The following is a 12,058-nucleotide window of genomic DNA, read 5'->3' as shown; positions in this document are numbered from 1 at the left end:
ATCTTGCTGTCTAGCAGAAAGCAGAGCACCACTAGAAGCCAGCAGATTTGTATTACCACACACAGTGAACTTGCTCAAATGCCCACTGCCTACATTCAACCCCTGTGGCAGCTCATGGCGGGTGCCTAACTTGGGCAGGAATACTGGGGAGCAGAGCCAATCTGACAATTGGCCAGTGAGTAAAACAAAGAAAAGATAGAGATCAAAGACAACCAACAATAAAACCTTAGACAAAAGAGAGAAAACAAACTCCAGAATAAACTAATCAAGGATATCAGACACTGAGACAGTAGAAAATCATGAGCCACATGAGGAAACATGAAAATATGGCCCATGCAAAGGAAAAAACTAACACCTCAACTGAGATTCATGAGTTGAAACAACTAATTAAAGATGTTCAAATAAATCTTCTAAATCAAACCAATGAGTTGAAAGAAAATGTGACAAAACAGATGGATATAAAGAAGATACTCAGTAACCATAAGCAAGAATTATAAACTTGGAAAAAAAAAATGGCAGAACTTCTGGGAATGAAAGGCACAATAAAAGAGAGGAAAACCACAATGGAGACATACAACAGCAGACTTGGAGAAGCAGAAGAAAGGATCAGTGAACTAGAAGACAGGACATCTGAAATCCTACACATAAAAGAACAGGTAGGGAAGAGTGGAAAAATATGAGCAGGGTCTCAGGAAATTGAATGAAAACACAAAACACACAGCTATACATGATATAGGTGTCCAAAAAGGAGAAGAGAAGTGAAAAGGAATAGGAAGAATAATAGAGGAAATAATCAATGAAAATTTCCCAACTCTTATGAAAGACATAAAATTATAGGTCCAAGAAGTGCAACATACCTGAAACAGAATTGATCCAAAATAGGCCTACTCCAAGACACTTGGAGTGAGGCAGATAAATTATGGTGAAGAATTGTAAAATGATCTCTCCATGTGGCAGCCTCCAAAACCCATCCACCATGCTCACAGCAGGCACCCATGGGGTCCAATACCCGGCAGCTGCTGATGTCAGAAAAGGATGTAAAAATCCTCTACTCCAACTCTAAGCCAACATGGCAGGTGGACTCACTGCCCTCTCCCCTATGTGGGACATGACTCCCAGGGTTGTAAATATCCTTGGCAACATGGGACGTGACTCTCAGGGATGAGCCTGGACCTGGCATCGTGTGATTGAGATAGCCTTCTTGACCAAAAAGGGGAAGAGAAATGAAACAAAATAAAGTTTCAGTGGCTGAGAGATTTCAAATGGAGTTGAGAGGACATTCTGGAGGTTATACTTATGTGTTATATGGATATCCCTTTTTAGTTTTTAGTATGTGAGAATAACTAGAAGGAAATACCTGAAACTGTTGAACTGCAACCCAGTAGCTTTGATTTTTGAAGATGATTCTATAACTATATATCTTACACTGTGAGACCATGTGAATGTGAAAGCCTTGTGGCTCACACTCCCTTTACCCATTGTATGGACAGATAAGTAGAAAAATGGGGGCAAAAAGTAAATGAATAATAGGGAGGGATGGGGGAATTTGATGTTTGGGTCCTCTTTTTTACTTTAATTTTTTTCTTATTTTTTTTATGGTAATGAAAATGTTCAAAAAATAATTGTGGTGATGAATGCACAACAATATAATGGCACTGTGAACAACTGATTGTACACTTTGGATGACTGCATGGTATGTGAATATATCTGAATAAAATTGAATTCAAAAAACAAAAAAAAAAAAACAAAAAAAAATAAGAGTAAGGGTAGGAGGAGACTTCTCAGGAAGATGGCAGACTAAAGAGCTCCAGGACTCAGACCTTCCACCAAAACAACTATTAAACAGACAGAAACTATCTGGAACAAATATTTTAAATCCCAGAGGCCAGAAGAACACTGTACAGCATCCAGGGAAGAGTAGGAGCAAGAGGCTGATAAATTATGGTGAAGAATTGTAAATCAATCTCTCTATATGGCAGCCTCCACCATACTCTCAGCAGGCACCTACGTGGTCCAATCCCTGGCTACCTGCTGGTATCAGAAAAGGATGTAAAAATCCCCTACCCCAAGAACAGAGGTGGGCACAGTCAATCTCTGATCACAGCTTCTATTGGCTTATTTGGATTGCTGGGTCCCAGCTCTGAGGGCAGCTATTATTTCAACCTGCCACATAAGGGAGGCAGTGGCCATTGTTTCAAACCTCCCTGGAGAGGGAAGGAGGCAGTGGAGATTTGAAGATGTGGCACTGCCTCAGGGTTGCAGGGGACAGTTATCTGAAGGGCTGCATTTGCCAGGCAGGCCAGGAAAGCTCAGATTTGGGGAGCCATCAGAGAAGATTTGGGCACACTTCTAATCCCTTCCTCAGGGCACTTAGGAGCCAATCTGCACCCCATTTGTGGGTCTGGGCCCTGCACTGGCTGGGGAAAACTGTCTTTGGAAAGTCCTCCTCAGGGTGACCCTCCTCCCAGAATTTTCCCTCCAGGCAAAAGCAGTGTGAGACAATAAAAGGAGTATGAAAAAATATAGAAGTGAAGAGTCTGGGACAAAGGTCTGCCAGCCTCAAATACCTGGAAGAGGGACATTTGTCTCCTGGCAGAGGGGACAACAAACCTCCTGTAAATGGGAGAACTACTAAACAACTAACAAGCAAAAGCCCAGGACAAGAAAGAGGACAGAAAAAAACAAACAAACAACAACAACAACAACAAAAAAAAACAGTACACTGCATTCACTTTGGGCAGACCTTCCTGATAGGAGAGTTGAAGCTGAAGAAAATTTCTGTCTTATCACCAGCTGGTTATAAAACCAGGAAACAGACATCTCAGGAAATAAATCCCAGAGTTAACATTTTAAAATATTAAAATTAACAGTGTGCAACAAGAATACAAGACAAACAAAGAAATAGGATATGATGTCTCTTCTGTAGGAAGAGGATAAAAGTACAGAAAATACCAATGAAGAAGATGAGGATATGGACATACCAAAATAAGCCTTTAAAAATTATCTTTAAAATATTCAAGGAGATGAAAGAAAATACAGAGAAAGAACAAAAGGATATCAGGAAAACAATGAATGAGCAATATGAGAAACTTAGTAAAAAGATAAAAATTTTAAAAAGGAATCAAACAGAACTACTGGAATTGAAGACCACAATAAGTGAAATTTAAAATGCCCATGAGGGTTTCAAGAGAAGATTGGAGCTGGCAGAAGAAAGAATTGGTGAACTTGAAGATAAGACACTGGAAATGAGTTGGGCTGAGGAGCAGAAAGAAAAATAAAGAAATGTTAAAAGGGAAAGTTGCCTAAGACAGCTATGGGACACCATCAAGCTCACTGATATACATTTTAGAAGTCCTAGAAGGAGATGAAAGAGAAAAAGGGGCAGAAAGAAGAGTCAAAGAAATAATGACACAGAACTTCCCAAACTTAGCATAAGATGTAAATATGCACATCAAAGAAGCTCAGAGAACAGCAAACAGGATAAATATGATGAAAAATATACCCTTCCATATATCAATTAATCTGTCAAATGCTAAGGATAAGGAAAGAGTTCTGAAATCTGCAAGAGGAAAACAATAAATTACAAAAAAGAGAGTGCTGATTTCTCATCAGAAACCATGAAGGCAAGAAAGAAGTGGGTTGAAGTACTTAAAGTGCTGAAGGAAAACTACTGCCAGCCAAGAATTTTATATCCAGTGTGACTCTCTTTCAAAAATGAGGGCAAGATTAAGACATTCTAAGATGAACAAAAGCTGAGTGAATTCATCACCACTAGATCTGCCCTACCAGCAATGCTAACAGAAGTTCATCAGACTGAAAGGAAAGGACAGTAGACAGTGGTTCAAGATAGTATAAAGAAATAAAGACCTGTGGTAAAGGTAGTCATTTGTGTAATTATAAATGCTAGTATTATTGTATTGTATTGTTTGGTATTATCAGTAGTGACTTTAAATGTAAATGGATTTAACTGTCCAGTCAAAAGGCAGAGATTGGCAGAATGGATAAAATATACATATATATCCTGTCATCAAGAGGTTCACCTTAAAGTCAAAGATACAAGTAGGTTGAGAGTGAAAGGATGGAAAAATATATAACACACAAGTAGTACCCAACAGACAGCTGGGGTGGCTATACTAACATCAGATAAAATAGACTTTAAGTCAAAAGCAATTATGAGGGACAAAGACAGCCATTATACACAGGAAGATTTAACAATTATAAATATATATGCATCTAACAGCAGAGACCCAAAATATATGAAGCAAATATTGACAGAGTTGAAGGGAGAAACTGATGGCTTTGCATTAATAATGGATAGAACATTTAGTCAGAAGATCAATCAGGAAGTACAGGACTTGAATGATACACTAAACCAACTAGATCTAGCAGACATATGTACAACATGACACCCCATGGAAACAGAACACACATTCTTCTTAAGTGCACATGGATCATTTTCCAGGAGGGATCATATGTTAGGTCACAAAACATGACCCAAAAGATTCAAGAATATTGAAATCATACAATGTGTATTCTTCTACCACAATGGAATGAATCTAGAAATCAATAACAGAGGGAGAAATTGAAAATTCACAAATATGTGGAAGTTAAACAACATACTCTTAAATAATCAGTGGCCTAAAGAGAAATCATAAGTGAAATTTGGAAATATCTTGAGGGAAATGAAAATGAAAATACAACATACTAAAACTTATGGGATACAGTGAAGGCAGTGCTGACAGGGAAATTTAGAGTGCTACATGCTTACATTAAAAAAGAACAAAGATTTCAAGTCAGAGACCTAACCTCAAAACTGGAAGAATTAAAAAAAAGAAGAGCAAATTAAACCCAAAATAAGCAGAAGGAAGGAAATAACACAGATCAGAGCAGAGATAAAGGAAAAAGGAAAAAAAAATAGAATCAACAAAATCAAAAGTTGGTTCTTTGAAAAGATCAATAAAATTGACAAACTTTTAGCTAGACTGACAAAGAAAAAAAGACATAGGATACAAATAATGAAAATCAGAAATGAAAAGGGGGATGTTACTGCTGACCATGTGAAAATAAAAAAGACTATAAGATGATACTATAAACAAATGTATGCCAATAAATTTGATATCCCAAATGAAATGGACAAATTCTTAGAAACTTACAAATTACCTACATTGACTCAAGAAGAAACAGATCTCAACAAGCCAAGTTTAGTAAAGAGATTTGAATCATTAATACAAAATCTACCAAGAAAGAAAATCCCAGGACCAGATGGCTTCACAGGAGAATTCTACCAAACATTCCAAGAAAACTTAACTCCAATTTTTCTTCTCAAATTCTTCATAAAATTGAAGGACAGGGAATAATTCTTAACCAAAGCCAGATAATTACACCACATGAAAAGAAAACTACAGTCCAATAAGTCTTATGAATATAAATGCAAAATTCCTCAACAAATACTAGTAAACTGAATCCAACAGCATATTAAAAGAATGGTACACCATGATCAGGTGGGATTTATCCCTGATACACAAGGTTGGTTCAACATAAGTAAAGCAATTAATGTAATACACCACATTAATAAAATGAAGGGAAAAACCACATGATAAACTCAAATGATTCATAAAAGACATTCGACAAAATAGAGCACACTTTCTTGATAAAAACACTTAGTACACTAGGAATAGAAGAAAACTTCCTCAACATGATTAAGGGCATATATGAAAAGCTCACAGCTAACATCCTATTTAATGGTGAAAAACAGAAAACTTTTCCCTCTAAGCTAAGGATCAAGACAAGGATGCCCACTGTCACCACTGTTATTCAACATTGTACTATAAATTATTGCCAGAGCAATTAGGCAAGGTAAAGAAATAAAAGGCATCCATATTGAAAAGGAAGAAGTAAATTTTTCCCTATTTTCAGATGATATTATCCTACATACAGAAAATCACAAAACTTCCACAACCAAGATCCTAGAGCTAACAAATGAATTCAGCAAAAAGGTGGGGTACAATATCAACACCCCAAATCAGTAGGGTTTATGTATACAAGCAATGATGACTTGAAAAAAATCAAGAAAAAATTATATTCACAATAGCAACTAAAATAATCAAATGTCTAGGAATAAATGTAAATGAATTTCACCATGGATGTAAAGGACTTGCATGCAGAAATCTTCAAAACATTACTAAAGGAAATCGAAGAAGACCTAAATAAATGGAAGGATAGTCCATGTTCATGGATTGGAGGACTAAATATTGTTAAGATGTCAATACTACTCAAGGGAATTTATAGATTTGATGCAATCCCAAACAAAATTCCAACAACTTTCTTCACAGAAATGGAAAAGCCAATCATCAAATTTATATGGAAGGGTAAGGGACCCCAGATAGCTAAACCCACCATAAAAAAGAAGAATAAAGTTGGAGGACTCACACTTTCTGACCTTAAAACATTATAAAGCCACAGTAATCCAAAAAGCACAGTACTGGCACAAGGACAGACATATAGACCAATGGAATAGAATTGAGATCTCAGAAATCAACCCCCACATTTACAGCCAGCTGATTTTTGACAAGATGGCAAAAACCACTCAAATGGGGAAGAATAGTCTCTTCAACAAATGGTTCTGGGAAAACTGGATCTCCATTTGTTAAAAAAAAAAAAAAAAAAAAAAAAAAGGAGAACCCCTACCTCACGCCCTATATAAAAATCATCTCAAAGTGGATCAAAGACCTTAATATAAGAGCTTGAACTATCAAACTCCTAGAAGAAAAAAATAGTTAAATGGGACCTCAACAAAATTAAAAAAACTTTTGTGCATCAAAGGACTTTATCATGAAAGTAAAGCAACAACCTACACAATGGGAAAAATATTTGGAAACACATATTTGATAAAGGATTAATATCCAGAATATATAAAGAAATCCTTCAACTTAACAACAAAAAGACAAACAACCCAGTTTAAAAAATGGGCAAAAGACTTCAACAGACATGTCTCCAAAGAAGATATACAAATGGCCAGAGCACATGAAAAGATGCTCAATATTACTAGCCATAAGTGAAATTCTAATCAAAACCACAATGAGATACCATTTTACACACATTAGAATGGCTGCTATTAAAAAAAAAATGGAAAAGAGTTGGAGATGATGCAGAACACTCAATTATTGCTGGTAGCAATGTAAAATGGACTTATAGAAGATGGTTCAGCAGTTCCTTAGAAAGCTTAGAACTACCATATAATCTGGCAATCCCAATACCAGGTAAATACCCAAAAGAATTGAAAGCAAGGACTCAAACAGATATTTGCACACTGTTGCTCATTTCGGGATGATTCACAATTGCCAAAAGAAGTAAGCAACCCTAGTGTTCATCAACCAAAGAATGAATAAATAAAATGTGGTATGTACATACAATTGAATATTATTCAGCTGTAAAAAGAATGAAGTCCTGATACGTGCAACAACATGGGTGAGGCTTGAAGACATCATGTTGAGTAAAATAAGACCAAAAAAAGGACAAATATTTATGATCTCACTGATTTGACACAATTAGAATAAGCAACTCATCAAGTCAGAATCTAGAATAAAATTTACCAGGGGAAAGGGTAGAGACATGCAATTGGAAGTTAAAGCTTAACATGAATGTGGTTCCTGTTTGGAATGATGGAAATGTTTTAGTAATGGACAATGGAGATAGCAGCAGAACATTGTGAAATTCAATAATGGCACTGAAATATATATCAGAACATGATTAAAAGGGGAAATGTTAGATTGCATACAAGGCAACAATAATTTTTTTTTAAACCATGGAACTATACTACACAAACATTGAGCCCTAAGTTAAACCATGGACTTTAGTAGTGCTATAATTGTAAAAAAGTGCTAGCCTCAATTTAACAAATGTTCCACACCATACATGGTGTTGTTGCTGGGATGGTGTATGGGAGTCCTGTATTTTATGCATGATTGTTCTGCAAACCCACAAATTCTCTAATAAAAATAAATAAGACATTTTGTCAGTAGAGACAGAAAGGGTTGGTCGGGTTGGCAGATGCTGGGGTGATCAGCAAGTAGTTCAGCGGTGCTCTTGGGCTTTGTTTGTTCCATGCCTCGTCTCTCCCTGGAAGGGAAGGGAGGCTTCAACATCGAATAGGTTCTGTTGCTGTCGCAGTTCCAAGCTCAAAGTCTCTAGGACTTCTCTCAAACTTGTGTGCTGAGGAAACTCAGATGTTGGCCTCAGCTCCCAGGCTGTACTCAGCCAATTGGCCCATGAAAACTTCTGTATTCAGACAAAGGAAAGGATCTGTTAGAAAGCAACACCTATTATCCTGGGCTTGGCAGCAAGGAAGAGGATGGTTAGTAGAAATCCTGCAATCTGAAAAGCAGACTGAAAGGTGACAAAGAACCTGAATATAGGTGGAGGAAAGAGGTATAACATTCCAGGTTCCCAGTCTAGAAATGTTAGTAAGAACCAACAACAGCTTAATAGACAGAAGACCAAGGACCAGAATTCCCAGATGAAGATTGTTCATAAGAAAAAAGAAAGAGGACATGGTTACAACTCATCAGCAGCTGCATGGAAGGCCATTCAAAATGGGGGAAAGAACAAAGTACATTTTCCAAATAATCAAAATTGGAACTCTAGTTTATCAAGTTCCAGCTTACTTTTTAAGTCTCAAACTAGTCAGAACTATGCTGGAGCCAAATTTAGTGAACCTCCATCACCAAGCGTTCTTCCTGAACCACCAAGCCACTGGGTTCCTGTTCCCTTTAATCCTTCCAATAAGGAAATAATGACATTCTGACTTAAAACCCTACTTAAAGCACAGGTATAAAATAAAAAAATACTAATGTTTAAATTTAGGCATCACATTTAAGACTAGTTGTCAGTTGGTCTGAAACAAATTCATTAGGGAATTACTCCATTTGTATAAAACTGCTAATGTAGAAAATATGATTAGACTTAATCTCACTTTTTTGATGTATTGTGGGCACTCTGAAGTAATGGTAGTATCAGTCCTACTTAAAATTACTAAATTATTAATGATTGAACTTAACTATTCTCAACTGAATAACTCAAGTAAAACCATTCAAGTTTAGATTTGGAGGATGTCAAAATCTTAATGCTTGTTGGGGAAACTACTAATTTAAAATTATCATTCACGGATCAGTAGATTTACTTGTTGAAAGCTAGTGAATCAGGTTACAAACATCTAGGTAAGACGTAGAGTGACTGAGAACTACTTGAACATTTGAAAGTTGAATGTCCCACGAACACTCGAAAAAATAATATGCCAACAACCTGATGCACTGCCAACAGAAAATGTGAATTTTCCTTAATGAATAGTTAAGTATATTTTAATAAGTTTTACAGTGTTTTGTGTGGAAAGGGAATTAGGGGCTTATTAGAATAAGGCACAGCACATCCTGATGGCCCTGTTGTTACACACAGTGGATAGGTAACTACCAGTACATGCTCCAAAACCATTTTTAATAGGAATGGTATTTGGTAGTCACTGAGTAGCTTTCGAAATACATTTTTGTTTTCTAACACTGCACTAGCTATTGACAGTGATCTAGCCTCAAATGATCCCTGTAGAGGTTGGCGTTAAGTGGGGAATTGTATAATGTGAGTTTTGTGTACCTAGGGAAGAAAGAGCCATGTAAATACATGTATAAAACTTGTAGCATATGTAAAATTTTGTTGGCCTTTATCCTATAAAAATAGAATATTTTAGTATGAATTTGCTGAATGTAAGACCATGGACTGTTTTTTTTACTATAGCCTAATTTTAAAGGTTCAGATTAATTTTCAGGTTTGCCCTTGTGCTAAAGTGCCAGTGTATGTACGTTATAATTGGTATGGTTGTGAACTATTTTTCAAAGTAAATCCTAGTGTAAGAAGTTTTATATTGTAATTGAAAAGATTTAAGCAGCTAAAACACTTATTTATAAGAGATGTGAAATGCAGTATAGGACTGTTCTTTGTTCCTTAAGCCCAAAGATGAGTATTAAAGGATCCCTCCAACCTTAAAGACCCGTTTTGACTCACCAATTTTTGCAACCTTTGATACTAGTATAGTTTATTGTACGATGCCAGTGTATTTTATTTTGTTGTAAGTGTAACCCAGGACCACTTATGCAAAATATTAACATGTTTAACCTATCTTAAGGATAAATGTTAAGCAACAGTTAATCCAATGGTAAGTTTAAAAAATGAGGGGGAGTACCTGCCTAGGTCACTCAGTCGGTCGAGTCCCGGCTTTTAGCCGGGATTCCCAGAACTTGTTGGTATGGAAATCCACAGTTTGATGGTAAATATGTACATTGGAACCATCCAATTTTGGAGCATTGGGATCCTAGAATAGCCAAGAATTATCCACAAGGAAAACACAGTCCCCCAGATGACATTGGCTCTAGCTTTTATCCTGAGTTGGGAAGTTACAGCTCTCGGGATCCTTCTGTCATAGAAACTCATATGAAACAAATGCGTTCAGCTTCAATAGGTGTACTAGCCCTGTCTGGGTACCCACCTGATTCAAGTGATGAAAATGGGGAACCTACTGAAGACTTGGTACCAACTATTTTGGATAAAGCTCATAAATATAATCTGAAGATGCTGTATTCCAGTTGCTGACAATATTAAGAAGAATAAGATATTTTCTCTGTCCTTAAGGGACCTTGTTATTTACTGGAGGCCACAAAGAAACACAAGCAAATTGCAGGAAGAGAAAAGTACAAAGTATTATATTACCATCGGAGTAGAAAAATCTTCCTCGTTCTTGTGGTCACTTTTCACATAGAACCATATAGTAATCGAGATGATCACAACATGTACAAAAATGTCAAGTACATTATAGACAAATATGGAAATCATCCAGCCTTTTACAGGTATAAGACTAGGACTGGCAACACTCTTCCTATGTTTTATGTCTATGACTCCTATATTACAAAGCCTGAAAAATGGGCCAATCTGTTAACCGTATCAGGATCTCAGAGTGTTCGCGATTCTCCTTATGATGGATTGTTTATTGCATTTCTGGTAGAAGAAGATCATAAATATGAAATTCTTCACAGTGGTTTTGATGGAATTTATACATATTTTGCCACAAATGGTTTTACTTATGGCTCATCACAACAGAACTGGGCTGGTCTAAAACACTTTTGTGATAGCTACAACTTAATATTTACCCCAAGTGTGGGTCCAGGATACATAGATACCAGCATCCATCCATGGAACACGCACAACACTCGGAACCGAGTTAATGGGAAGTATTATGAAGCTGCTCTGAATGCTGCTCTTCGTGTCCGCCCCAGTTTAATTTCTATCACCTCTTTTAATGAGTGGCATGAAGGAACTCAGATTGAAAAAGCTGTCCCCAAAAGAAACAGTAATACAGTATATTTGGATTACCGGCCTTATAAACCAAGTCTTTATCTAGAACTAACTCACAAGTGGTCTGAAAAATACAGTAAGGAAAGAGCAATTTATGCATTAGATCATCAGCCACCTGTTTCTTAATGCACTGATTGATTATTGAAGTCACCGAATTTCAATACATTCCTTTTGTTTTGAGTTTTGGAAAGAAAATTGTCCAAATCAGTATGTACTGTTACTGTTATCTTTGATGAAAAAGTATGTCCTCTTCAGAAGGGATAATATTGTCATTGGCAGCCTTCACAATGTTGCCCTGAGGAAATATCTGAGAGAAAAGTTAACGCAAACAACATTCCCTATAGTGTAATTTGCTGCATTTCTGACTGATATTGAAACTCTGCTTTGATGGCAATTTAATTTTGATTTCACAGTAGCTAACTGCCTGTATTAGCACACAGTTAAATCTTCCTTGTGTTCTGGGCCCAAAGAAATAGGACTGTTTTTATATTTGGTATATTTCTGTGGAATACATACCTAAAAAGCCTAATGATTTTGTGATAATGTACATTTTATTTCTAATATTTTTCCAATGATTCAGTCATGTTTACTGTATTAGTACTTAGGCTTTGGATAACTCTCCATTGATGAAATTTGTATGAAAACTAAGATTATATATCTTGAG

The 12,058-nt window shown here is 36.4% G+C and overlaps 1 protein-coding gene and 1 pseudogene across 1 annotated transcript; both read left to right on the top strand.

Annotated features, from left to right (window-relative positions):
- The first annotated feature begins 976 nt into the window (after nt 1–976).
- On the top strand, nt 977–8,833 carry LOC119506542 (annotated as a pseudogene).
- A 1,487-nt stretch (nt 8,834–10,320) lies between these two features.
- LOC119506341 (glycoprotein endo-alpha-1,2-mannosidase-like) lies at nt 10,321–11,520 on the top strand. The gene is made up of 2 exons (XM_037799348.1): nt 10,321–10,619; nt 10,764–11,520. Exons 1-2 carry the CDS (start codon nt 10,477–10,479, stop codon nt 11,518–11,520), a joined length of 900 nt encoding a protein of 299 aa, XP_037655276.1. The 5' UTR covers nt 10,321–10,476.
- Nucleotides 11,521–12,058: the final 538 nt, after the last annotated feature.

Source organism: Choloepus didactylus, chromosome 11, assembly GCF_015220235.1.
Source record: "Choloepus didactylus isolate mChoDid1 chromosome 11, mChoDid1.pri, whole genome shotgun sequence".
Taxonomy (NCBI): domain Eukaryota; kingdom Metazoa; phylum Chordata; class Mammalia; order Pilosa; family Megalonychidae; genus Choloepus; species Choloepus didactylus.
This window is presented reverse-complemented; position numbering and strand designations above follow the sequence as displayed.